At 40.4% G+C, this 26,334-nt stretch overlaps 1 protein-coding gene and 1 non-coding gene across 6 annotated transcripts in view; both read right to left on the bottom strand.

Annotated features, from left to right (window-relative positions):
• LOC126485133 (poly(A) polymerase type 3-like) overlaps positions 1-26,334 on the bottom strand; it is a 186,432-nt gene that overhangs the window by 140,539 nt on the left and 19,559 nt on the right. For all 5 annotated transcript variants that reach the window (XM_050108777.1, XM_050108780.1, XM_050108779.1 and 2 more), the window contains one exon: positions 9,076-9,408. In XM_050108777.1, coding sequence (XP_049964734.1) covers positions 9,076-9,408 — 333 coding nt within the window. The remainder of the gene's footprint in view (positions 1-9,075; positions 9,409-26,334) is intronic.
• Positions 20,933-21,007, bottom strand: Trnat-ugu (transfer RNA threonine (anticodon UGU)). Its single transcript has one exon. It is a non-coding gene; the product is annotated as a tRNA-Thr (tRNA).

The raw sequence follows: 26,334 nt of genomic DNA, 5'->3' as shown, positions 1-26,334 counted from the left end.
CCTAGTTCGGTAAGTTAAGGGAGACTACTGGCTTCACAGGAGACACAAGTGAGGAGTGAGACAGTTCTGCAACAAATTTCAGATGGTAATAGTCAATATTCTGTTCACGAATCATATGAGGAGAAGGTATACTTGGAAAAGACCCAGAGACATGGGAAGATCCCATCCCCTTTGTGGACGAAGATTCCGAAATCACATATTGGATTGAAAGCCTACCAAAGAGAAAATATACACTCAGACCACAATTTAATAGTGATGAGTAATAGGCTGAACTTAAAGGGAATTGTCTGGAAGAATCCGTGTGGAAGAATGTGGGATACTGAAGCACCAAGGAATGATGAGGAGCATCTGAAGTTCACTACGGATTTGGATACTGTGATAAGGAACTTCGGAGTAGGCATATCAGCTGAAGAGGAGTGGACACATCTAAAAAGGACAATCACAGATGTTGGACAGACAAATACGAGTACAAGGAAGGTAACTGCGAAGAAATCATGGGTAACAGAAGAAATATATCAACTGATCGACAAAAGCAGCAAGTACAAAAAGGTTCAGTGAAAGACAGGAACAATAATACAAATTACTTATGAATGAAATGAATGGTAAGTGAATGCTGCATGAAAATTGTGTGAAGAAATTGAAAAAGAAATTATCATCAGGAGGACTGACTCAGCATAAAGAAAAGTCAAGATAACCTTCAGTGAAATTAAAACCATGGATGTTAATATTACAAATGGAATGGGAATACCACTGTTAACACTTAGGCAACCGAGGCTGAGTACAGGTCGGGCCACAGAACTGCTTTTAAACAACCACATTCAAGTACAGTTCGGACGGCTCTTAGATGCCGCTCACAGCCTATTAGCCTTCTGGAAGTAGGCCGGCTACTGTGGTAGTGCTGCGTGGAACGCCTGCCTATATGTCATTTGACTGCTGCTCCCCTGTGTGTTCTGGTTTTAGAACTACGTCAAAACACACATAGCAGCTTCCATGACACACTGTGCCACTGTGCATTGGTGTAGTCCTGAATTTCAAACATTCTAGTTACTGTTTGGTGTTTCTTGTTAATTTTTCTCTCAAATATGTCACGTTTTCTGAGTGAGAAAGAAATTTTAGAAGCCTTAGAGGAAGAATTGGGTGAGTCTGGTTCTGGGTGGGAAATGTCTGAATGTGAAGAGAATGAAGAGGATTCAGACACAGGTAAGGAGATGTCTAGTGCAGTTTTTCTTCAGTGTTATTATTACAACTTATATTGCTCGAATTGCTTCAGTTAGCAGAAAATTTATTCCTGTTCATCTTATCTATCTTGCAGAGGAATCTGATGAGCCTGCATCTGTGCAGGTGCTGTTTACTGAACAAAGTACATCCTCTGCAACACAGGCGTCAGCTCCAACACAGCTGTCTGGAAATTTGCTGATGATCAGCCTACTGTCCCACAATTTGTAGAGAAAAGTGGAGTAATGGCAGCTGTTCATAAGAATTCCACTCCTCTCGGTGTGTTTTTGATCTTTTCCCCTGATTCCATAATGAAACACACAAAATCCGAAACAAACAGCTACGAAAAGTCTGTTTATGACAAACTCAAAGCACCTTCTAGGATAAAGCCTCACAGTTTTTGCAATTCATGGGTTGGAGTAAAGCTGCACGAAATGTATGTTTTTTGGCATATTTATACATGTGTCTTGTGAAAAAAACAAAACTGATTACTGGTCTACCAACAATTTTATTTCAACCTCTTTCCCTGGTTCTGTTATGGCCAGAAACAGATTCAAGGCAATATTATCAAACCTGCATTTGAATGACAATGCAACTCACATTCTGAAAAGTCAACCTCAGCATGACCCCATGCATAAAGTCAGGCCAATCCTCGATCATTTCTTATTAGAATCATAAAAATCATTTTACCCATCAGAAAACATCACTATTGACGAAGGCATGAGTGGTTTTCATGAAGAGTGGTATTTCGGGTGTACATAAAAAATAAACCTGACAAGTATGGAATCAAGATGTTTATTGTGTGCGATTCCAAAACTGTTTAAGTTCTTAGATTGGAGGTATATGCTGGGAAAGGAACACAAGACAACTCCATAAAACCATTATTTGAGAGGTTGCTAGCAGATTATCTGGGAAAAGGCCACACTGTTTACATGGACAAATTTTATACTTCACCAACAATATTCGATTTTCTGTGGCAACATAAAAATGAAAGCAGAAGGTACATGCGTGACTTACCAAAAGGAACTACCAAACAAAATTGTTTCCAAAAAACTGAAAAGGTATGAGTCTGTGTCAATGAGAAGGAATAATCCACTTTGTTTGAAGTGGAAAGACACAATGATCAGCTCTGACACGTCTGATCATACAAAGGAAGGTATCAAAGTAAAATCAAAATCAGGTACCATTCATGATTATAATATTTACAAAAACGGGGGTCGAAAGGAGTGATGAAATGATTTCTTACTATGCATTTAGGAGGAAACAGATGAAGCAGTGGAAGAAGTTTTTCTTCCACTTGCTTATACTGGCTGCAACAAATGCATTTGTCTTATATCGGGAAACCAGGACTCCTGCTCAAAGGAAGAGCTGCCATTTTTCCACTTTTCTACGACAAACTGGTGAAGGACTGATTCACAAAGGTACAAATTTGGCACTAGACAATGTTCCTAGTGAAATTTACAGCAACAGACTTCCAGGACGACACTTCGCAGAAAAAATTTCGGCCAATGAGAAGGAGTGTCCAACTAGGGTTTGTAAAGTTAGCTCTGAGAAAACAAAAAAATCTAGTGGTAAAGCAGGTAGGAAGGAAACCAGCTGGTGGTGTCCAGAAGGCAATGTACCACTCTGCATGCCAAAATGCTTCAAAATCATCCACACTGAAGCTAATTACCTGCAAATTTACACAAAACTAAAAAATGCATTTTTTGTGAAACCGAAATCATACATTTTATGTTTATTGTTATTAATTTTGTCATCAAGCAATATAATTAAAATAAACCTTAAAGACTGTTCTTTCATAATATGTTTTCTGTTTCAAGATATCTTATATAGAAACAGGCCAGTGACATTTCAAAAATCACTAAAAGTGGCCACTCCTCTGGACCAAGAATGTGTGTAAGCTGCCAGTCCTCAAAGTGTTAAATGTCAAGGAGAGAGTGGATAGGTGGAAGGAGTGCACTGAAGGCCTCTATGAGGTGGAGAACTTGTTCGATGACATGACAGAAGAAGAAATTAGAGTTGATATGGAAGACATAGGGGATTGAGTAGTAGAGGCAGAATTTAACAGAGTGCTGGAAGACTTGAGACGAAATAAGCCAGAAGGAATCGATAACATCCCAACGGAATTTCAATAATCACTGGGGGGAAGTGGTAACCAAATGACTATTCAAGTTGGTGTGTAGAACCTACGAGACTGGCGATATAGCATCGGACTTTCGGAAAAATATCATCCACACAATTCTGAAGATATCTGGGGTAGATAAGTGCGAGAACTATTGCCGATCGGCTTAACAGTTCATGCATCCAAGCTGCTGATAAGAATAATAAATAGAAGATCCAAAACAAAATTTTAGCTTGTGTTAGATGACTATTAGTTTGGATTTTGGAAAGGTAATGCACCAGAGAAACAGTTCTGATGATGCACTCGATAATGGAAGAAAGACTGAAGAAAAATCAAGACACGTTCATTGGATATGTTGACTAGAAAAAGTGTCCGACAATGTAAAATGGTGCACAATGTATGAAACTCTAAGAAAAATACGAGTAAGCTACAGGGAAAGCTGGGTTATGGTGTGATAAAAAACCAAAAGATTTTTTTTTAATTTCGGGGGCATTATACATCTATTTTCAAATTTTTATTTTTATCTTTTTGATAGCCATGTTACTGATGTGTGTTTGCATTTTCAGGTGTTTTCGATATTTAGTTTATTGTTGACAACTGAAAAGTTTTTACCTATTTTCGAGTGCTTCGAGAATTTGTACTTTCGAAAAGGATGAATCAAAGAATCTGTATTAAATTTTCCCAAAAATATGGAATAATGTGCAGTGCTGCATTTTAAAGTTGACTGTAGCTTTTGGCAAATCTGCTAGGAGTAAGACAGGAGTTTACGAGTGGTATAAACATTTCGAACAGAATCTAGAAGATGCTGAAGACGACTGTCCCGGACACCCTAGCAAGTCAATTACTGACGAAAATGTGGAAGAAATTAGGGAAATGGTTCTGGAAAATAGCCAAATCATCCATCAAAGAGGTGGTTGTTGATGCCGGCATATCCTCTGGTCCACACCAAACAATTTTTCCTGCACATCTGTGCATGAAACATGTAGCAGCAAAGTTTGTTGCGAAACTGTTGAATTTCAACCAACAACATGTCACTCAAGAATTGATGAATGAAGTCGACAGCAAACCGAAACTTCTAAAGTAGGTTATAAAAGGTGACGAAACATGGGTATATGGGTATGACATCAAAACCAAGCCTCAATCGTCCCAGTGGAAACTCCCTGAAGAGCCAAACCAAAAAAATTGACAACTCTGACAGCATGTGAAGGTTCTTCTCATTGTTTTCTTTTATTATAACAGGATAGTGCATGGTGAGTTCCTGCCTTATGGCCATACAGTCAATAAGGAATACTGCCTGGAAGTTATTTGTGTGAAGCAATCCAAAGAAAATGACGAGAACTGTGGCACAACCACTCGGAGAAACTGAATCACAATAATGCTCTGCTCACACCTCAATGCTTGTTCATGGTTATTAGGTAAACAACAAAACTGTTACATTGCTTCAGCCACCGTATATGCCGGATGTGGCCCACTGCAACTCCTTCCTATTCCCGCGGCTGAAGAGAATCATGAAAGGATGTCATTTTAACACCATAAATGACATAAAAACAGAATTGCTGAAGGAACTGAATACCATACCACAAGTGAGCTCCAGAAGTGCTTCCAAGATTACAGAATGTGCCGGCACAAGTATATTAGACTTGAGGGGGATTATTTTGAAGGGGACAAAGCTGATGATAATGATGAATAAATAAAATACTGTTTAAAAAAACAAAAATTCCTATTATCCTCTGATCATCCCTCATACATATAAGAACCAAGAGGGAACAATAAGACTGGGAGATCAAGAACACAGGGTTCAAAATAAAAAGGGAGTAAGACACGGATGCAGTCTTTCACTCCCTACTGAGTAGTTTATATATCAAAGAAACAATCACAGAAATAAAAGTAAGGTTCACGTGTGGGATTAAAATTCAGGGTGAAAGGATATCAATGACAAGATCTGCTGATGGCATGGTTTTTCTCAGTTAAAGTAAAGTAAAATTACAGGATCTGTGGAATGGAATGAGTGATTTCAAAACACAGACTGGCAATAAACTGGAAAAAGACAAAAGTAATGAGAAGTCGCAGAAATGAGAAAAGCGAGAAGCTTAACATCAAAATTGATAATGAGAAAGTACATGAAGTTAAGGAATTCTGCTACATTGGAAGCAAAATAACCCAGGATGGAAGGAGCAAGGAGAACATAAAAAGTGACTATGAAGCCACTGGTACCAAACAAATGCCTTGAAGAAGAAATTTCTGAGAATGTACATTTGGAGCCGGCATTATAACGGTAGTGAACCTTGGACAGAGGGAAATCTGTGACAAGGCCATCAAAGTGTCCAAGACGTGGTGCTACAGAAGAAAGTTGAAAATTAACTGGAAGGAAGGAAGATTGGGTTTATTGTCCCACTGACACCAGGATCACTACAGACGGAGTACAAGCTCGGATTGTGTCAAGGACGGGTAAGGAAATTGGCCATGTCCTGTCAAAGGAACCATCCCGGCATTTGCTTTGAGTGATTTAGGGAAATCACGGAATTACTAAATTTGGATGGCCAGACATGGGTTTGAACCGTCACCCTCTCGAATGCGAGTCCAATATGCTAACTACTGCACCACCTCGCTCAGTGGAAAATTAAGTGGACTGGTAAGGTAAGGAATGAGGAGGTTCTTCACAGAATTAGCACAGAAAGGAAAGACTGACAAGAAAGCAGTATACGATGATACAGCACTGTTAAGGCATCAGGGAATAACCTCAAAGGTACTATGGGAAGCTGTAAGGGGTAAAAACTATAGGGGAAGACAGATACTGGAATACATCCAATGAATAATTGAGGATGCAGGGTGCAAGTGCTACTCTGGAATGAAGAGGTTATCACAGGAGAGGAATCTGTGGCAGACAGCATCAAACCAATAAAGGACTGGCGAGTTATAAAAAAAGTGAGGCTCAAGTTATAGAAAGTGTAAACTATTGGACACAGATTACACTGACATGATTAAATATGGGATTATGAGTCCACATACATTTTTAACCTTGAAGATACTGACATCTTCTATAGTTTACTTCTTGCAAAATCATATTCCGTTAACCCTTTTTGCTGCTGTGGGTGTGAGTACACATCCTGCTACACCATTTCAAAGGTGTTAAGGACGTGTATAGGCATGACACTTGGATTTTCCTGCAGTGCTATGGGCATCTGAATGTATTCAGAGCTGCTGACCTCTCACCGCTGCGGAAGAGTTACTTCCATATCTTGGTGAACAAAAAAGTTTCGAGTATTTATCATAGAACTTATGTGCCTTATTGCACGCTATCATTTGCAAAAAACTTCTTTTTGACATCTTGAATCATTTATAAGATATGAAGATTGTTATGGCCACCATTCGCGGTGTGCAACAATGTAAAAGGGCACATCATGTGCGAATGACCTGCTTATATAACACCCAATAACTTGAGAATGAAATGAGGTCCTCAATTTTAAATAAAATTTTGATATCTTATCTACATTTCACTCACTGCGATGTATGAGCTAAAATCAACCAAGGTTTATGTCATGTGTTTTTACCTCTGCAAACTCTTTAAAGTTTCATGTAGTGTTTTACCTGAAGCAGCACAGTAAGTATGAAAGGATAATGAAAAGAAATTCAGTTCTTCATCAAGTGAAGAGATCAGCCTGTAAGATGTGTAAATATTTTTTGAAAAATCAGATCATGAGCACTTCATATCTGTCCATACTGACCCTATGACTCATCTTAGAAGATAGACTAAAGCAAACCTATGTTTCTAGCATTTGTAGCGTTTCTGAAGAACAGAAATTTGTTAACATCGAGTATAGATTTAAGTGTCAGGAAGTCCTTTCTGAAAGCATTTGTATGGAGTGTTGCCATGTATGGAACTGAAACGTGGACGATAAATAGTTTAGACAAGAATAGAAGCTTTCGAAATGTGGTGCTACAGAAGAATGCTGAAAATTAGATGCATGAATCACGTAACTAATGAGGAGGTAATGAACAGAGTTGGGGAGAAGAGGAATTTGCGGCACAACTTGACTAGAAGAAGGGATCAGTTGGTAGGACATGTTGTGAGGCATCGAGGAATCTCCAATTTAGTAATGGAGGGAAATGTGGAGGGTAAAAATCGTAGAGGGAGGCCAAGAGATGAATACACTATGCAGATTCAAAGGCTCTAGGTTGCAGTGGTTACTTGGAGATGAAGAATCCTGCACAGGATAGATTAGCAAGGAGAGCTGCATCAAACAAGTCTTTGGACTGACCACCACCACCACCAAAACAATAACAACATTGGTCAGAATGTCATCTCTCAGCACAGGTACCACATTTGATGAGCAGTACAATCATAACAAAAGCCACCTCAGCACAGAATCCAAAGAGTACATCTGTAGCAGCGAAAGGGTTAAGGGAGAAAAATGCCATGGAGATAAAAATATGTAAAGAAAAGATGGCAATGCTACTGCATGTAAATAGAGATTGAAGTAAGAAGTTGCCTCCCCCATTAATTCCCAAGTGTTTCCAAAACATGAAAACACTTCTTCATACTTATGAGTACAATGGCAGTCACCACAGATGCCAGAAATGTTTAAAATTTTTTTATGTGTTTTGATGCCAAGATGGACGCCAGATATGTTTATTGCAGCCTGGAATTCTGTAAAACAATAGTCTGTGTTAAACTGTTTCACTACGGTACATCAATTGAAGAAAACATTGTCTTTGAAGAAGAATGGAGTACCAAAACTGTTATTTCTGAAAGTGCAACCTTCTGGGACACTGTTGGTTGTGACTTTCATATTGAAGATTGATGCAAATTAAATTCTTATGAAGAAACACGGGTAGGAGCTGGTGGTGGCAGCGATGATGATGGAGGAGGAGGAGGAGGAGGAGGAGGGCATTGCATCATGTTTCACTGCCACAGTGCAAGTAATTCATACTGTCAGAAATTTTCTCTTTTAATTTAGATGTATCAACTCTAACTTATATCAACCAGCTGGAGCAACACCTTCTTTCATGCTGGAAGAACAAGACAAGACATCTTGATTAAAATAATAATAATAATAATAATAATAATAATAATAACAATAATAATAATAATAATAATAATAAATAAATAAAATGTGCTGTTCTGTGAAAAGTGAAATAATTATATATTTACTGCATTTAAATTTTCAGCAAAGAATATTGGTAATTTTATAAATAAATAGCTGTTACATCATCTTAATATGTTTGAATTATGATTCTGGGTCACTCCCTTCATGTACGCTGGCAAAACCATCCATTTAAGAAAACTGCCATCTAAGGAAAAAAATATTTAGGTACACGGAGATTCGTTAAGAAGGGGTTTTACTGAACTGAGATAAAATAAAACACAAAATCTGAGAATCAAAATTTGTCATAAGACACACTCCGCATATGCCCAACTCTGAAATACTAAGTGAAAGAATCTACTATTATGTGTGATGACTTATTTTATACAAAGGAATGCACTGTGACATCTCCAATAACACCCTATGTCACAATTTGATTGCTAAAATTATTCTATTACAAAGGTTTGTTAAGCTAGAATCTCTTAAATGCAGTTCATAACAGCAATATGAAAAAATATTTAACTTTATTACGACTTTGGCAGAATTTTTTTTAAAAACAAATAAACATATTTGTAATAACCAAAAGATTAAATATGTGGTCAACATTTCATTGCAAAAAACCTGAAGTCAAACACTGGCACTCAGTAAACATACCGATGATTGAGCTCTTCGTCAGTTTCAAATACATTATACGGTTTAAGGACTTCTTGCAGTTCTAGAGTTCTCTGAATGTCAATGGGTTTGGGCATGGCAAGGCTGATGGCAGAGGTCATCCCAAGGGTACGAGGACCAGTCTGCTGTTGCTGGTCCTCCTGTTGTTGTTGTTGCTGCTGCAGTTGTTGTTGCTGCTGTTGCTGCTGCAGCAAAGAAGTGGGTTGTGGCAGCAGCTGCTGCTGCAGTTGCTGCTTTTGTACCTGCTTCTGATGAAGCTGGTTCTGGGTTTGCAACTGCTGGAGCTGCTGTGTTTGTATTTGGGCTGGCCACATCCTGCAGGTACAAGAAATTATTAATTCATTATTATTATTATTATTTTGATAATAACTGCACTAGAATTGGCATGTAAACTATAACTAACAACAAAGGCTTCCACCCCCTAGACCTACTCACCTATCCCTCAGGGAGACGGAGGGACAGACAGGAATAAAAATGATTTCTTTTTAGAAGTGCAGAGCAATGTCAGAAATTCAATTAATTCAATCTGCTGTGGTCCAATAATAGCAGTGTATCGCCTACTTTACATAAAATAAACTGTGTGTGTTCTATTTTGCACCACAGGACATCTGGCACTGTTTTACTACCATCTCACCAACTCTAGTAACCAGATCCCCAAATCTGTTTTGATTGTGGGTATTTGATTCAAAAGTTATGAAACTATTACAGTTATGTGTTAACATAATTAACTCATTTTTTACTCATAAAAACACAGTTGATTTATTTCAGTAAAAGTCATGAATCTACTGAATACGAAAATAATTAACCCTATACCCAAACTCCAGTTTTGCACTCAGTGATCACTTGTCCTTCCCTATTTTCATGCAAAGAGCAATGTTCCGTTTCCAAACAAGTTATTTTCTGTAGTCAAGTATTTAATGTTCATGCCTTTTTAACTGCAAAGACTAAAATCAATTCTACAATTGTTTCAAGAGATACAAGAAGTGATCAAAAAGTTTCTGTACGAGGGTGTTGCTGCAGCGTATACGCAATGTAGCTTCACTTCAATGTGGGTATATAAGCAGCTTTTTTTTTTTTTTTTTTTTTTTTTTTTTTTTTTTTTTTTTTTGCACTTTTCATTCCCACCCCTGATGGGGATGGGCGGGCTGTTTGAGGGCTTGCATTGCCCTTTTCAGCCATTTGCTGTACATAACTCGTACATTCATTTATTTATTAATTCAATATTTCTTGCAAAGTGCATTTGATCATATTGAGTATACATAGATATAGCATATATAGAAATGCAGGAATATAAAATAATACAATAATACAAAATAAAACAAAATAATACAATAATACAAAATAAAACAAAATATAAGGTAGGTACAAGGATATTAGATAGGTACAAAATGTTACATAAAATGAGGTTAGAGGTTGAGGTTTAAGTATTAAAGATTTTAAGTCATGTTGTGATATAGTGTTTCTTTATAAATTATTCCGTATTTTCCGATATGATTGTTTTCTTGGAGTACTTTGGTGTGTATTGAGGTTGTAGCATACGATAGTAGTACCGTAGTTTGGTGTGTATGCTACTTTTAATGTTAAATTTGTTATTTCTATGCTACTTTTTAGATGTAGCTTAGGTCTACAGTTCTTGTGTATGTTTTGTGTGTGTGCGTGTGCGCGCAGGCGCGTTTGTGTGTATATTCTGGGGTCAGTTTCTGTGTCTTTGGGTGAGGTGTGGGGGAAGTTGGATGCCTTGTGTTAGTGGTTCCATGGTGGGGGCGAGGTCTGGGTATTCTTGGCTGGTGTTTTGTGCTACTGTACACGCTGGTTGGGTATACTTAAATTTTGGTCGTCTGTTCATTCGCGGTCTTGTTGTCAAAATGTCTTCCATGTCTGGGCGTTTCGTTAATATGTGTCTACCGTAGTTCGCTCTGAGTTTGGTCAGTCTGTTTTGTAGCGGCTCCACGCCTGTGATGTCATATACGTCGTCTCTAGGCGTGAGCCTTGGCAGTCTACAGATGCTGCGTAAAAGTCGTCTTTCGGTCGAGTAGAGTTGTTCGGCTACCGGTTTGTGCAAGCCTCCTAGGGGGGCTGCTGCATATTCTACCACTGGTCTGATGTACGTCTTGTAGGTGTGTATCGCCGTGTGGTCGTCACATCCATGGAAACGTCCTTGTACTTGTCTGATTAGGCATTGTCTTTTCCTCGTCTTGTTTAGCAGATAAGTGAGATGTGTCTTCCAGTTTAAGTACTTGTCTAGGTACACTCCTAGGTACCTGGCAGTGTCATTAAGTCTTAATGGTGTGTCCCACAGCGTCAGTTGTATGTCATTTGTGTTTTGTTGTCGTTTTTTCGTCAGGTGTCTGTGTCTAAATAAAACCATTTGGGTTTTGGTTGGGTTTGGTCGGATTCTCCATGTCGTCATCCAGTTTTCTAATCTTTGTAGGTAGGTCTGTGTTTTTTGTTGTATGGTTGTCGTCCTCAAGTCTGTGCACCAGTAGGCGGTGTCGTCAGCATACAGTCCTACCGTTTCTTTGGGGGTTGTTGTCGTTGGTATGTCAGCCGTGTAAAGCGCGTACAGCAGCGGGGATAGGATACCTCCTTGTGGCACTCCTGCTTGGGGTGTGAATTCTTGGGAGTAGGCTCCGCCGACATGTACCTTGCACTTCCTGTTTGTGATGTACGTCCGTATTAGTCGTATAACTTTGGTCGGGAGGCCCAATTTGCTCAGTTTGTATAGCAGTCCTGTATGCCAGAGCTTGTCGAAGGCACGCTCTATGTCTAAGAAGACTGCAAGCGTGCAGTGTCCTATGTTGAAGCCTTGTGTTATTCCGTTGGTCAGTCTGATTAACGGGTCGTTAGTGGAGTGATTTTGTCGGAAGCCTGATTGTGTCAGAGGGAGGATGTCGTTGCGTTCTACATACGTTTTTATGCGGTCAGTTAGTATCCTTTCGTAAGTTTTCCCTATGACGTCGAGTAGAGATATCGGTCTGTAAGATCTTGGGTCAGTCCTTGGTTTGTCAGGTTTTGGTATCATTATTGTTTTGCTAGTCTTCCAAGTGGCGGGTAGCGTTTCATTTGTGAGACAATAGTTGTAGATGAGGTAGAGGATGGGTGTCAGGAGGTGGGCTGGGGCTTTTTGAAGGTGTATACGTCTTATGTCATTTTGTCCTGGAGCTGTGTTACGTCCTGAGTTTATGGCATTGATTATTTCTGCGTTAGTGATTTCTGTTGTCAGCGTGTTTTCGTCTTCTGTTGCTGTCGTTGGGGTGTTTAGGATTATAGTCAGCTGTTGCTCGGCGTGTTGTCTGAAGTTGTCGTCAAATTTTGCGTCTTGTGGGAAGGAGTAAACTTGCTGCAGTACTTGTCGAAATGCGTCTGCTTGTTCTGCTTTGTCTGTTGTCGGTTCATTATCCACTAGTAATGTAGTGTTTGTTGTCCGTCGTTGTCCCGTGAGCGTTTTAAAGCGTTGCCAGAATTTCCCCCCTTCCCTGTAGTTAAGTCTTCTGCATGTGTCGTCCCATTGTCTTTGTCGGTGTTCGCATATGATTCTTTTAACTCTGGCATTCAATCTATTCCATTGTCTTTTTAGGTCTGGGTTGTTGTCGCGTCTGATTTGTCTATAAAGTTGTTTTTTGTGTCGTATTAGGTTGAGGGCTTCCTGGGGTATGGCTTGTTTCCAATTTTCGACTACTATAGTGGGTATGGCTTCATGTATTGCTTGATGTATGGCAGTCTCTATTCTATTTGTGGCGTGTTGGAGGTCGTCGTCGTCTGTTATTGTCAGTGGTATTGCTAGTTGTTCCGTGAGTACTTCTTTATATTTGTCCCAATTCGCATTTGCGTATTTGCGGATTGTTCGTCTTGTGGGTATATGGTCTGGGGGCAGGGTGGCGCTGGTCGAAAAAAGGATAGGCAGGTGGTCGCTAGTTATCGAGGTGCCCACGACAGCATCTGACATTGTGTCGCTAATGTTGTGTCCATATAGTACGTGATCTGGTGTCGAGTGGCCTCGGTGTCCTATGAAAGTCGGTTGGTTAACTGGTAACCGTTCCATTGGTTCTGTTGTCAGGAAGTCGAATAGACTACGTCCGTTTCTATTGTCGGCTGTGTCCCCTAGCATACGGTGTCGTGCATTAAAGTCTCCTAGTATTATGTATCTATTGTAAGTCATCATATGTCGTAGGAAGTGCAGTGGCAGGGGCGTTCCAGATGGGTTGTACAGGCATGCTATCGTAAGAGTGCGTCTGTTTTTGTCTCTTATCTGTACTATCACTGCTTCTAGGTTATTGAGTGGTGCCGGAAGAGGGATCTCCTTTGCTGCAATAGTGTTCTGCACGAGTATAGCTACTCCTCCTCTTCCGTCCTGCCTGTCTTTTCTGAATGTATTGAACCTGGGGATGTTAAAGGCGTGTGTGTTTCTTAGCCATGTTTCGGTGATGCCTGCAACATGGATACCTTCCTGTTGTATGGTGTGCGTTAGTATTGGGCGTTTCGGTTTGACGCCTTGGGCATTTACCGATAGGAGACGTAGAGTGTTGTCCATCGCGGAGGTGCCTGGGAGGGAGGGGGTTGGAGTTAGGGTGTGGGTGTCTGTTTAATTCGTGTCCTGTTGTGTGTGTTGCGGTGTGTGCTGGGGTGTGTGTTGTGGTGTGTGTCTGAAGCGTGTTTCTGGGTGCCAGTGGTCGCTTATTGTGATATGTATTTTACTTCCTGTTTGTGTAACCTCAAAGTCTTTTTCTAGAATCTGTTTAGTAGCTTGTTTCAGTGATTTTTTGATGGCTTCCCTGCGATCCTGGAACAAGTCCAGCAGAGTTGCAGCAAGGACTCGCAGCAGGTCTTCCTTCAGCACGAGCTCTTGCTTGAGGTCGTCGTTGTTGTTTGGAAGTGGCGCTGGTTCGTCGATGATTTTTATTGGCGCGCGCGTTTCCTCACTTGTTGCCTCCTTGGGACGCATGGGACACCTGTACGAGAGCGCGGAGTGGTCACCCTTGCAGTTTGCGCACATCTCTTTCTCTTTTATGTTACAGCGTGAGAGATCGTGCGGTCCACTGCATCTTGGGCACTTTGTCTCTCTAAATATAGCATGCAGTCCTGTTTAAACACTTTCGGTAATAACATTGCCTAGTTCACATTTACTGCATGCACTCCAGAAACACAAGAATTCCACACTAACTCCTTGCCTACATGTTGCTGCTATATAAGCAGCAACATGTAGGCAAGGAGTTAGTGTGGAATTCTTGTGTTTCTGGAGTGCATGCAGTAAATGTGAACTAGGCAATGTTATTACCGAAAGTGTTTAAACAGGACTGCATGCTATATTCTTTTCTTGGTTGTCAAAGACCAAATACTGGTAACCATCCATAGGAGAACAAAGAATGTGTTTGGGGCAGCATGCCTGTCGAAAACCACTGTTGTGGAATGGTGTACCAAGGGGTGCTGCTGCTTCATGATGACACACTTCCATACACTGTAAATGTCATAGCACAGACGTTACACCAAATCAGATGGGAGATACTTGCGCACTCTCCCCACAGTCCCAATCTCTCCCCGTGCGATAATCATGCTTCAATGACTTAAAAAACAGCCTTGAAGGGTTTACGATTCCTGTCAGATGAGGATTTGCAGCATGCAGTTATGGTCTGCTTCGTGCAGCAGGACGTGGTGTTTTACAATACAGGTATTTTCAACCAGTGTGTTGTTGGGATGATTGCCTCAATGCTCAGTGATTTTACCCGACTGGCATACCAATTCTGGACAGTACGGCCTTTGAACAGAAACTTCTTGATTATCTCTTGTAATTACAATGACCACACTCTTCAAGTTAATTTAGAAAATGGTATCACAGTGAAAAGAAATACTGCTATGAAACAAATAAATTAAGAGGAGAACTGAGGAGGAAGAGGTATACATGGGAGCTGGATAAAATCAAAGGCAGTGTTAAGTAAGTTAGCACATGAATAGTGGTACAACAGAATATCAGTTCCCAACTTCAAATCACATTGTAAATGTCTTGATGGAACATAATGGGAATAATAAATCATATTAGGTTGGCACATAAGCTCACAGTTTCTTTTTTTTCAGATTGCTATGGGTTTATTTAGCAATTCCTATAGTTCACTGCTGCCATTTGAGCTTACATATTGTCATATTATCATTTGGAGATCTTGACTGGAGCTGTGGACACTAGAAAATGGAGTGCCAAGTGGAGAAATGTGAACATTTCCCACATATTCTTCTGCTTGAGTTCAATGGAGGGGTGACAACAGCAGAGGCAGCTAGAAACATTTGTAACTTGTATGGGGATAATACCAGTGGACAGAGCATGGCAAGAATACGGTTCTGTCAATTCATGAAGGATCATTTTTACATTAGTGACTTTCGACGTTCAGGAAGATATTTCAGGTTTGATGAAGGTTGTTTAAACACATTAATCCACAATGATGCACATCAGTGTGCTTGAAAACTGGCAAATGGAGTAAACTGTGATGCACCATTGTGTGACATTTGCATGAAATGGGAAAGGTACTGCATGCTCTAAGCCAAAATCACAAAAATCAGCATGTGTTCATATGTACATCTCTGCTTGCTTTTCATCAACTGACTTGTCAACAACATCAGTATCGTTACTGGTGACAAGAAATGGTGGTTTTGTGCTAACACAAGGAAAAGAAACGAATGGTTGCACCAAAACAAAGCAAAAACTTCCCATACAAAGGCCTGAGCAACAAATCATCACACCTTTTCAATGTAGTGATGCATCAGGAATAAAATCAGTCAAATTCTTAATCTGTCTTGCAATAGTATCTATAGCTGCTGTGAAAATGGTTTACAGCACTAGTAATGTGCAAGCAACCACTGAAATATTCAAATAAAATAATACTGGAGAGCATAATTAGGTCACAACAAAACAGAAAATTAAATCTTACTAGCAAGACAATAATGTTCAGATTGCCAATAACGCACACTACTAACAGCTATGGGGCATAGGGAAAAAAGGAAAGATTGGTTCCTCTGCTCTCAACCTCATAGGCATTCTTCTGCACTGCCAACAATAATGTGGTGGAGTTTAAGACTGAATTAAAGAACTTTCTACTGTACCATTCTCCACACTCCATTGAAGGGTATATCAACAGAAACATTTAAAATTAATGTCTTGTGTTATTTTACAATTGACATTAGCACTGTAACACAATGACCTATCACAATGTTAATCAAACTGTATTTAGATAAAATATATATCCCTACTTCTTCCCCATCCCAGAGACCCCTCTCCATGGATAAATGAAATATAACTAAAGTAATGTAAATTCTCCTCTGTCCTTAATACAATATCATTCTCCTACTGATTCAGGGAAATCTTTCCAAAGAAGTATAGTAGAAGAGTTTACTATAAGGGGCGTTCAAAAAGAAATGAGCTGGAGTCTGGAATGCGCAAACTGGTGACAGGACAGTAATATCGTGGCGAGTGTAACAAGGTGTGGTTCCGACCAGAACGTGGAAGTTCACAGCCCGTCATTAGAGGGCACGCATGCATGTCACGTGACTATACAGAGCTAGCAGCAGCATGCATCAATCGTCCAATGTTGCCAGTCACATTGTGAACAGTGACATGGAGGCATCAAATGAAGAGCAAAGAGGTGGTGTTTATTTTTGACAGCAATAGGTGGACAGCAGTAGGTGGAACAGACATTCATCGACGAATGTCGCAAGTGTACGGCGAACACTGCATGTCCCTTGCAAGAGTCATGGCGTGGTACACGCGCTTCAGCGAAGGACGGGTGTCGTTCGCCAATGACCCACAGTCTGCAGCACCACACTGCATTACCGATGACATTGTCCAGCTGGCGGACGCACTCATTACCCAGGACCGAGTGACAGTGAAAGCCATAGCTGCCATGGTCGGACTGAGCATTGGAAGTGTTCACACCATCATGAAGGAACGACTGCACATGTGCAAAGTGCAAGCCCAATGGGTGCCCCACAGTCTTCAACCACACCAGCAAGCATGTCGAATGGCCCATTGTCTTGCTCATCTGCAGCACTATGCTTGGGAAGGGAACGCGTTCCTGGCACAAGTGGCGGCTGGAGATGAGTCATGGTGTCATCATTTCGAACCAGAATGAAAATGACAAAGTCTCCAGTGGAAGTATCCAGGGTCACCACCACCAAAAAAGCCAAGGCCATCCACACAAGTGCAGGAAAGGTTATGCTGACATTCTTCTTTGACCAAGATGACCCCCTTCTGATTCACTTGCTGTAGCACGGGACAACAGTGAATGCCCAGCATTACTCACAAACCTTGACCACCCTTCGCCAAGCGATCAAATGAAAACGACCAGGCAATCTCACGTGTGGGGTCATTCTGCTCCACAACAGTGCAAAGCATCACACGGCCAAAACAGTCACGGCACTCCCGCAGAAATTCAAATGGGAGTTTCTCGGCCACCCTCCATACAGTCCAAACCTCTCTCCCTGTGATTATGCTATTTTTGGTCCCCTTACAAAGGCTCTGAGGGGCAAACAATTCACCTCGGAGGAAAACGTCCAGCTGTACGTGTGGGAACTGGTTAACATCGCAGCCCCGGGAATTATATGAGGCAGCCATTCACCACCTTGTGTCACAGTGGGAGAAGTGTCTCAACAGCCAGGGTCAATACTTATAACACACAGTTAGTGGTTTCTGTAATTATGCCTCCAGCTAATTTCTTTTTGAACGCCCCTTATATAACAGCAACTGTCACTAAGAAAATGTCACTAATATTACATTTGTCAAACATTATTAGATCTGATTAACAAGCACATAAGTCTGTGGCAGCACATAAAGCACATAATGTGATACCAACAACACAGAGTTAAAATAATACTGAATCATTCTGTTGCAGAAACTGGCTAGACATCAAGTATTATAATACGGATGGGATCCGTTTTCTATTTATTCATTTACTGTATTTATTTGGCACTTGGCAGGAGAAATACCACATAGCCATGAATACTGCAAATATGTTTCAAATAGCTGTTACAAATATTATCTTAACTATTTATTTCCCAAGCAGAGAATATCTAGGTATTAGGAATAAGAGCTACACCATAATTTGTGAAGATGTCAAGAATTTAAGTATCATCAGATACACTGACTGACAAAATGAAGAAATGATCGGAGGTACTTTGTACACTTACACACCATTTGCAGGTATGTAAATGTTTTAGAGTCGGTGTGATCAGCATCAGATGGCAATTGCAGTAAAGAAAGCAGATGCTGCTTACTCTTGTGATACAGCATATCAACAACAGACTAAGAGTTTGAAAAGGGCCCCACTGTGGGTCAGCACTGAGCCAGCTGCTCGAACTGTGCAGCATCTAGATTTGTGGGACATTCGGGTGTGACAGTGGTCCGGTTGAACTGCATGGGAACGTGAGGGCAGGCATATACATTGCTAAAGTTCTGCTAAATCACACTGTCTGACCACCACAAGTTAGGATCCCTATAGTGTGCACTAGAAACACTAACCCCTTCACAGCTGCACCTACAATCCAAGAACAAGTAATGAACTCCCAGCAATATTCTGTGTCATCCCGAACCACTGGCAAATACTAGCAGCAGTCCAGCCGTCCTAGGGAACTGCCGTCCTAGGGAACTGCCGTCCTATGCATAGGCCATTATTAACACAACAACATAAACAGATGTGTCTGCAGTGTTGCCATACCTGAATTGCAAACTGGTGCTACATGGCACTGCATTGTGTTCAGTGCTGAATAGTGATTCCGTATTAATCCACATGATCATCATTGTCGAGTGTGGCAGCAACTAGAGAGAAGTGCGATTATTCCAATGTTTAGGAGAGGCACAGCAGTGTTACTCCTAGCATCATGGTGTGGTGAGCTACTGAGTATGACTTCAGGTCACGGCTGATTGTAATTGACAGAACTCTGACAGCACAAGGGTACTTCATGGACATCCATCATCTTCACATTAACTCTCAGACAACAGTATTGTGGTGCCATTTTTCAACAGGACAATGCTCTTCTACAATGGCACTTGTGTCTCTGTGAACCTTCTGCATGATGATGAGGTACTCCCATGGCCAGCAAGATCTCCAGACCTGTCTCTGATATAACTTGTGGGGACCAGCTAGTACGTCAACATGTCCCAGTGCCCAGTACCTTGGAATATCAAGGAACAATTGCTAGAGTTGTGGGTCAGCTCGCCTCATGAGGAGATACAACAACTTTATGACAACCTTCCCAAACAAATCAGTGTATGCTCCCAGACCTAAGGGGGTGCAACATCATAAGTGGGCTGCCACATCCTTTGTAAATTTGACATACCCCCTCAACCCCATGAAGTTTCACTTCATTTCCTCCATCCCTTCTGCGCGTTCCACTCTTTCGGCAGGTGCTGTATACACATATGGAGTTGGCATAGAGGAGACCGAGATAACAAGAAGATAGATGGATGGCAACTTTTCTCAAATCTTCCATAAAAAAAGTCTATGGTTACTGTGTTTAAAACAACAGAAGAAAATATGATTCAGATCAGCATACAAGACACTGTCACAACCACAACAAGGAGAATTCAAGATTTGCATTTTATTAAGATGAGATGGTACCCATGATTGATACACATCCACGTCACTCTTGTTATTAATTTCCTTGAGAACTTTTAGTCACAGAATCATGGTTTAGGTGGAATAGTTTTTGACAAAGCACACAATTTGATCTCACTTGATGTGGATAAATTCCACTACTCTTACCGATAGATATTAATTTATTTCTTGATTAATTGATTAAGGCCTGACTCACGAATTAAAGTGATACAAAATTCCTAAGGGCTACAACAGTGGTTCCCAACCTGCAGTACTTACCCCCTGAGGGGTAAAATAAAATTTTCTGAGGTGTGAAAACCTAATGATTCGATTCTATTTCAGTCACAAAACAAAATTATTTTCAGAAGAGTATCAGGATTTTGTAAGACTCCAATACTGTTTATGTGAGTTATCAATAATTACTTTTGCTCAATTAGTAGCATTAATGCAGAGGACGTTTCAGGTTACCCATTTAGTCCAACCACTAAACACACATGTTGTGCTTTGTCCCGCACAATGCTTATGATAAAAGTGAGACATATACTAACAAATGCTAAATATTTCAAGAAAATGTCTTCTCCAAGTTGTAGATAGTACCTGGAGTAGTTCAGAAATAGCTTCATTATTCACTTTGAAACACACAAATGAGTTCATTGCTAGAACGAAACAGCAGTAATCACAGGAGGGCTGCTATAGTGCTGTACACAGAGTTATTATTATTATTATTATTATTATTATTATTATTATTAGAGTGAAATGATAATTAAATGGACACCCTAGCTGCAAACAGGCGTTGATGTACATCATTGGGGACATGTTGAAAATGTGTGCCCCGACCGGGACTCGAACCTGGGATCTCCTGCTTACATGGCAAACGCTCTATCCATCTGAGCCACCGCAGGCACAGAGGATAGTGCGTCTGCAGGGACTTATCCCTTGCACGCTCCCCGTCAGATCCACATTCCCAACATGTCCACACCACTACATTCGTAGTGCACCTAATAGATGTTTGCCCATCATACTCATTACTCGTGGCAGATTAATCCACCAAGTCCCGTACGAGTTCGGGCATAGCGTGTGCGTTCGCACAAGAAGGTCAATGGCCGGGAAGCCATATTTTAACTATATATGACAGTAGTATCTGTTCCCAAAAGAACAGTTACCGTGAATGACCATGCAGCTTTGCTAGAAATGAAATGATAATTAAATGGACACCCTAGCTGCAAACAGGCGTTGATGTACTTCATTGGGGACATGTTGAAAATGTGTGCCCCGACCGGGACTCGAACCCGGGATCTCCTGCTTACATGGCAGACGCTCTATCCATCTGAGCCACCGCGGGCATGCTGCATGGTCATCCATGGTAACTGTTCTTTCGGGAACAGATACTACCGTCATATATATTATTATTAGAGTGGTTAGACGCAAAGCATTAACAGCCTGAAGTCGTTCAATTTCTGCCAGTTCAGAAGTAAGGAGTACACAAATGAAGTGATTTACGAACAGTGAATATAGTGCATACATCTGAACTTGCTTGATTTTAAATGGGGCCATGGCATGCAGGTCAAGTAACTGCCACAATGGAGAAGAGTAATGCAAGTTTTGTAACAAGGGTATACACTCACTGTTGATAGTTAGCTTTATTTTCTGAGAAGGAGTTGTGGGAGCACTTGTGATGCACCACAAATTCCTTCATTATTCATTCTAATTCTCTCTCTCTCTCTCTCTCTCTCTCTCTCTCTCTCTCTCTCACACACACACACACACACACACACACACACACTCACTATCATTCACCTTTCACCATTTAATAAAAATAAATAATGTTGACAACTAGAAATAACAAAGCATATCTCACCAAGAATGTGAACACAGGAAATGAAGCATGACAGGTCAACTGATATCAGCAGGGAGCTGTAAAAGTTTCTGAGTATGTAATTCATCATACACTGTTCCAGATAAAACTGCACAACAGGTAGCTTGTGTATTTCAACTTTTTTGCCCAATAACATCTGTAATTTCAACTATAGTGGACATATGAACATCCTGTTTGGATCATGAAAATTAACTACCAGATGAAATGAATCAAGCTTCCTGTTAAATAATGTGGATGGTTGTCAGAATAGTGTCTTCCATCTAAATATCTGTTAAACACATGTGCAGCAGGATATTCACTATCAAGTAGCAGCTGTCCCAAAGTAAGTAAAATAACTCTGAACTCCTTGGAATTGAGATTTTTTTTTTTTTTTTCCTTTTTCAAAATGGAAATTGCAATCTGTAGCTATAGAAGTTTTATTGTGAGTGGATTTCATGCCTTCATAGTTCATGTTTTACCCACAATGCATGGCACTGTCATCATGAGTATGTCCCATAGCAGTAGCTGAAAAATCATTATGTAAGTATATGAGGAAAATAATGGGAAAATCTGGCCTCAAAAAAGTTGTGCATATCAACCTTTTTACACAAATCTAATGTGTTTGTCAAGCACCAGCTCCAGAAACAACCTATTCATCATCTAAATACCAAACTGAGCTGAATATGACCTGTACCTTTCCCCCAAAACTCAGCCATAAAAAAATTGGGGTTTTCGCACAGTACAAATTTCAACTCCAGTGCTTGCTCCTTAGTTGCAAATAAAGAATAAAGCAGCATCACTGCCATCCAAAGAAAATTATCACTAACCTTCAGAATTCAGTGCAATTATGATGCAAATCTCAAACACTATGTTGTTTGTTATGTGAAGGGTATATCCAATAAGAGTCAGCACAAAGTATTGTTTGGATGAATCTAATGTGCTTTGTTAGATCACAATGGAGAATGAATGGTAAACTACTGTTTCAGCAAAAAAGTTCTACAGATGACCAAAGGCTGGGAAAAGCCTGAGCTTGAAAATATTCATTTCTTTGTACAAGGTAAAAGGAAACATGGGATATCTAACACAGGCAGAATTCCATGGAAGTATCAGTTGGTGTCACATGTTTATACATACAAGTGGCCCTCTATCTCATTAAATATTTCCCTAGCACATATACCATGACTTGCTGGTGTGCAATATTGAAAGATGCTGCGTACCCCCTCTACTCCTCAATGACCTAATTATGCAGGGTGTAACAAAAAGATATGGCCAAACTTTCAGGAAATATTAATCACACATTGAGGAATAGAAACTGTTATATGTAGGTCCAGGAATGCTTTTTCCATGTTAGTGCTCATTTTCTACTTTGTTTCATAATCACACTAATTGAGGGAAATACACAGCAACGGAGTACACCAGGATTACAAGAAGTGTTTCCTTACATGAAACATTCAAAATATCTTCTTGGTTATGATTTGTTAGATTATATGGTCAGTTGTAACAGTGTTTGTTGTTCCAATTTAATGAAGGTAACGTTGGCATGTGACTATCTCCATTGCTGTTCTAGCATCAAGCATGTAGCATCAACTGTTCAGTGTTCACCATGGGCTTGGTTTACATAACAGGGCAATGGAAGTGTATTCAAATGCGGAGTTGGCGAATGCCTAATGGCTGTATAGATTAGCAGATGGTAATGGCTATGATGTTCAATGTTTGTAATCGGGAGAGACTTCCAGAAAGACGACAGTGCCCCTGCAGGAGGATGTTTGAAGCAATTAATTGTCATCTTTTGAGTAAGAGGAGGATCAACTGCTTGACCTCCATGTTCTCCAGCACTAAACCGACAAAACCTTTATTTCTTGGGGGGGCTTTTGAAAGCTCTTTGTGTACAGAATCTCATTATAAAATTTACAGAGCCTTCATGCCTGTATTGTAAAGCGCTGTGAAACAATGTGCAACTCTTCCAGGATACACCAGTGCATCAGGGATTCAACGTGACACTGGATTGATGCATGTATCCCTTATAACAGAGGGCATTTTGACCATATGAGTTAGCAAAGTGTTTCACACTGCGCCGATATGTTCTTTTCTTTCATGTTTCCCTTGATTAATGTGATTATGAAAAGCAGAAAATGAGCTCTAGCATGGAAATAAAACATTTCTGGACTTATGTACATGTAACATATTTTCTTCCTCTACATGTGAGGAATGTTGCCTGAGAGTACGGTCATACCTTTCTATTACACCCTGTCCACTTTCTTGTACTGGTATTCTTAGGGAGATAAAAACAAAAAGTTCAATTGGTAGCTGTTACTAATAGACCACTGACTGTACAATTTATTACCCAAGTTGTTCTTTGTTTCAAAACAGTTCAATACACTCAGTTTTAGCAATTTCCTGCATGACACACTACAATGTCAATCATTTCACACTGAAACCTGTAGACCATACGAGTGCAGAACAGTTAATGAGCCTGAATGCATTAGAGTGTGTGGCAAACCAATGCTGACTTCCTACTGCAACTGTCCACTTGGTAATGCTGTGTGTCAAGCTTGCACAAGAAGCAACAGTCACAATTTCAGAAAGCACTGACAATGGGCAAAGATTTCTCTTAAATGCTGGACATGGTTACCAATGGTAGCTGCAGTAACGAACTACATACTCTGTGGTAACGCTAATCAATAAACTTACAAAAAATATCACAAAATATAACAATTCTAATGTTGGAAGATACAGAATCCTCACACATACATACACCAGAAGATTTTACTGAGGGATTTGTCAGCTGCCAGAGGCACATAATCCAAATGCAGCAGCAGCAGCGGCGGCGGCTGCACTCTTGGCCTCTCCATGAATCAGCAATGACAATGAGACTTTGGATATACGAAGCAACAACAGTAGACTATAAATGAATAAAAAAGTATCTCAACAGGGACAACTAGAATTGAAGAACACAAAATTACCACGGTATCAGTATGAAAGCTAACCCCCCTCTCTCACATTATTCTGAAGTGTAAAATTTTTCTTAAGGGAAAGTGCTGAATACCTTTACACGTCACTGCACATCTGATGTAATAAATAAAGTTTCTGCATGCACACAGACTTAACTATTATTTTTGTATTTTGACAATTACAACTTCACTGGAGAAATTCACACACACACACACACACACACACACACACACACACACACACACACACACACACAACTCTGTCAATGACAATTACGGTACTTAACTAATACTGATTGGACTTGCAATATCAGTGACTCACGTCGAGTCCACAGCCAGAGTCCACAACTGATCTCGAGTACCCATTTTGTTAAGTTGTAGAAAGAAGCAAAATCATCATCAATAATCTGTCCTATATGTGCTGTCATACTCACAACCAACGGCAATTTGAACTACCCGCCTCTATCAGCGTAACCCTATTTATCTTAGGCTCTGAGAAGTGGGGCCATTTGCGAGTGGTACAGATACTACTGAACATTTTCCAATAGTATCTTCTGAGGCAGAGAACACCGCGCTGCCCTCCAAGCTGCAATAGACTGACCTCAGATATTTGCAAGTTGTGATATAACAGTTTTATCAGGAGGCACGACTTCAAAACTGTAGGTGCTTGATCATGTCACAAACAAGCAATTTAAACACAGTCCCCAAAAACACTAATCTTATTGGCTTTCAATGGAAATCATGCACTCATTCGATTTGGCAAAATAAAAATGGCATCAGTTACCCTTAAGTGTGATTAGATTCTCCCTTCATGGTACACAATATCACCATATTCTACCATCAAAGGCATAAAGAAATGGTGCATGCCCAATGCCCTATATGATAGTGAGAAAAACATATTTTGAAAGGAAAATGACACAAATACTGACAGCGATGAAAAAAATACATACAAATAGTGAAGTTCTTTAAAAAATGTGATAAGAGGGACCATATGACAAGTCTTTGTAAACAGGTAAGGTGACCTTTCTTTTCGTACACCGAGTTCCCTCTTTTCTCTCAACTCAAAAATCAGTGCTGTGTCTTATATACAGGTACAAAATCCATGTAAAAATCTGGTACCCTCTATCTTCTGGAACAAACCATAATCTACTTCATGAGGTACTCCAGATGATTTTGGCTTGACAATGGTGTACTTAGATGCTACTAGGAGGCTGCCCAGTGTGTTCTGTGCTGTTAAAGCAGTACATGCCTACACAGATTAGCATCAAGGACTTATTAGATCTGGCAGATTCTTTATCATAACAGAAACTGCCCTCCCCCCCATGAACCATGGACCTTGCCGTTGGTGGGGAGGCTTGCGTGCCTCAGCGATACACATAGCCGTACCGTAGGTGCAACCACAACGGAGGGGTATCTGTTGAGAGGCCAGACAAACGTGTGGTTCCTGAAGAGGGGCAGCAGCCTTTTCAGTAGTTGCAAGGGCAACAGTCTGGATGATTGACTGATCTGGCCTTGTAACAATGACCAAAACGGCCTTGCTGTGCTGGTACTGCGAACGGCTGAAAGCAAGGGGAAACTACAGCCGTAATTTTTCCCGAGGGCATGCAGCTTTACTGTATGATTAAATGATGATGGCGTCCTCTTGGGTAAAATATTCCGGAGGTAAAATAGTCCCCCATTCGCATCTCCGGGCGGGGACTACTCAAGAGGATGTCGTTATCAGGAGAAAGAAAACTGGCGTTCTACGGATCGGAGCGTGGAATGTCAGATCCCTTAATCGGGCAGGTAGGTTAGAAAATTTAAAAAGGGAAATGGATAGGTTAAAGTTAGATATAGTGGGAATTAGTGAAGTTCAGTGGCAGGA

The sequence above is a fragment of the Schistocerca serialis genome, chromosome 6 (assembly GCF_023864345.2).
Source record: "Schistocerca serialis cubense isolate TAMUIC-IGC-003099 chromosome 6, iqSchSeri2.2, whole genome shotgun sequence".
Lineage (NCBI taxonomy): Eukaryota > Metazoa > Arthropoda > Insecta > Orthoptera > Acrididae > Schistocerca > Schistocerca serialis.
This window is presented reverse-complemented; position numbering and strand designations above follow the sequence as displayed.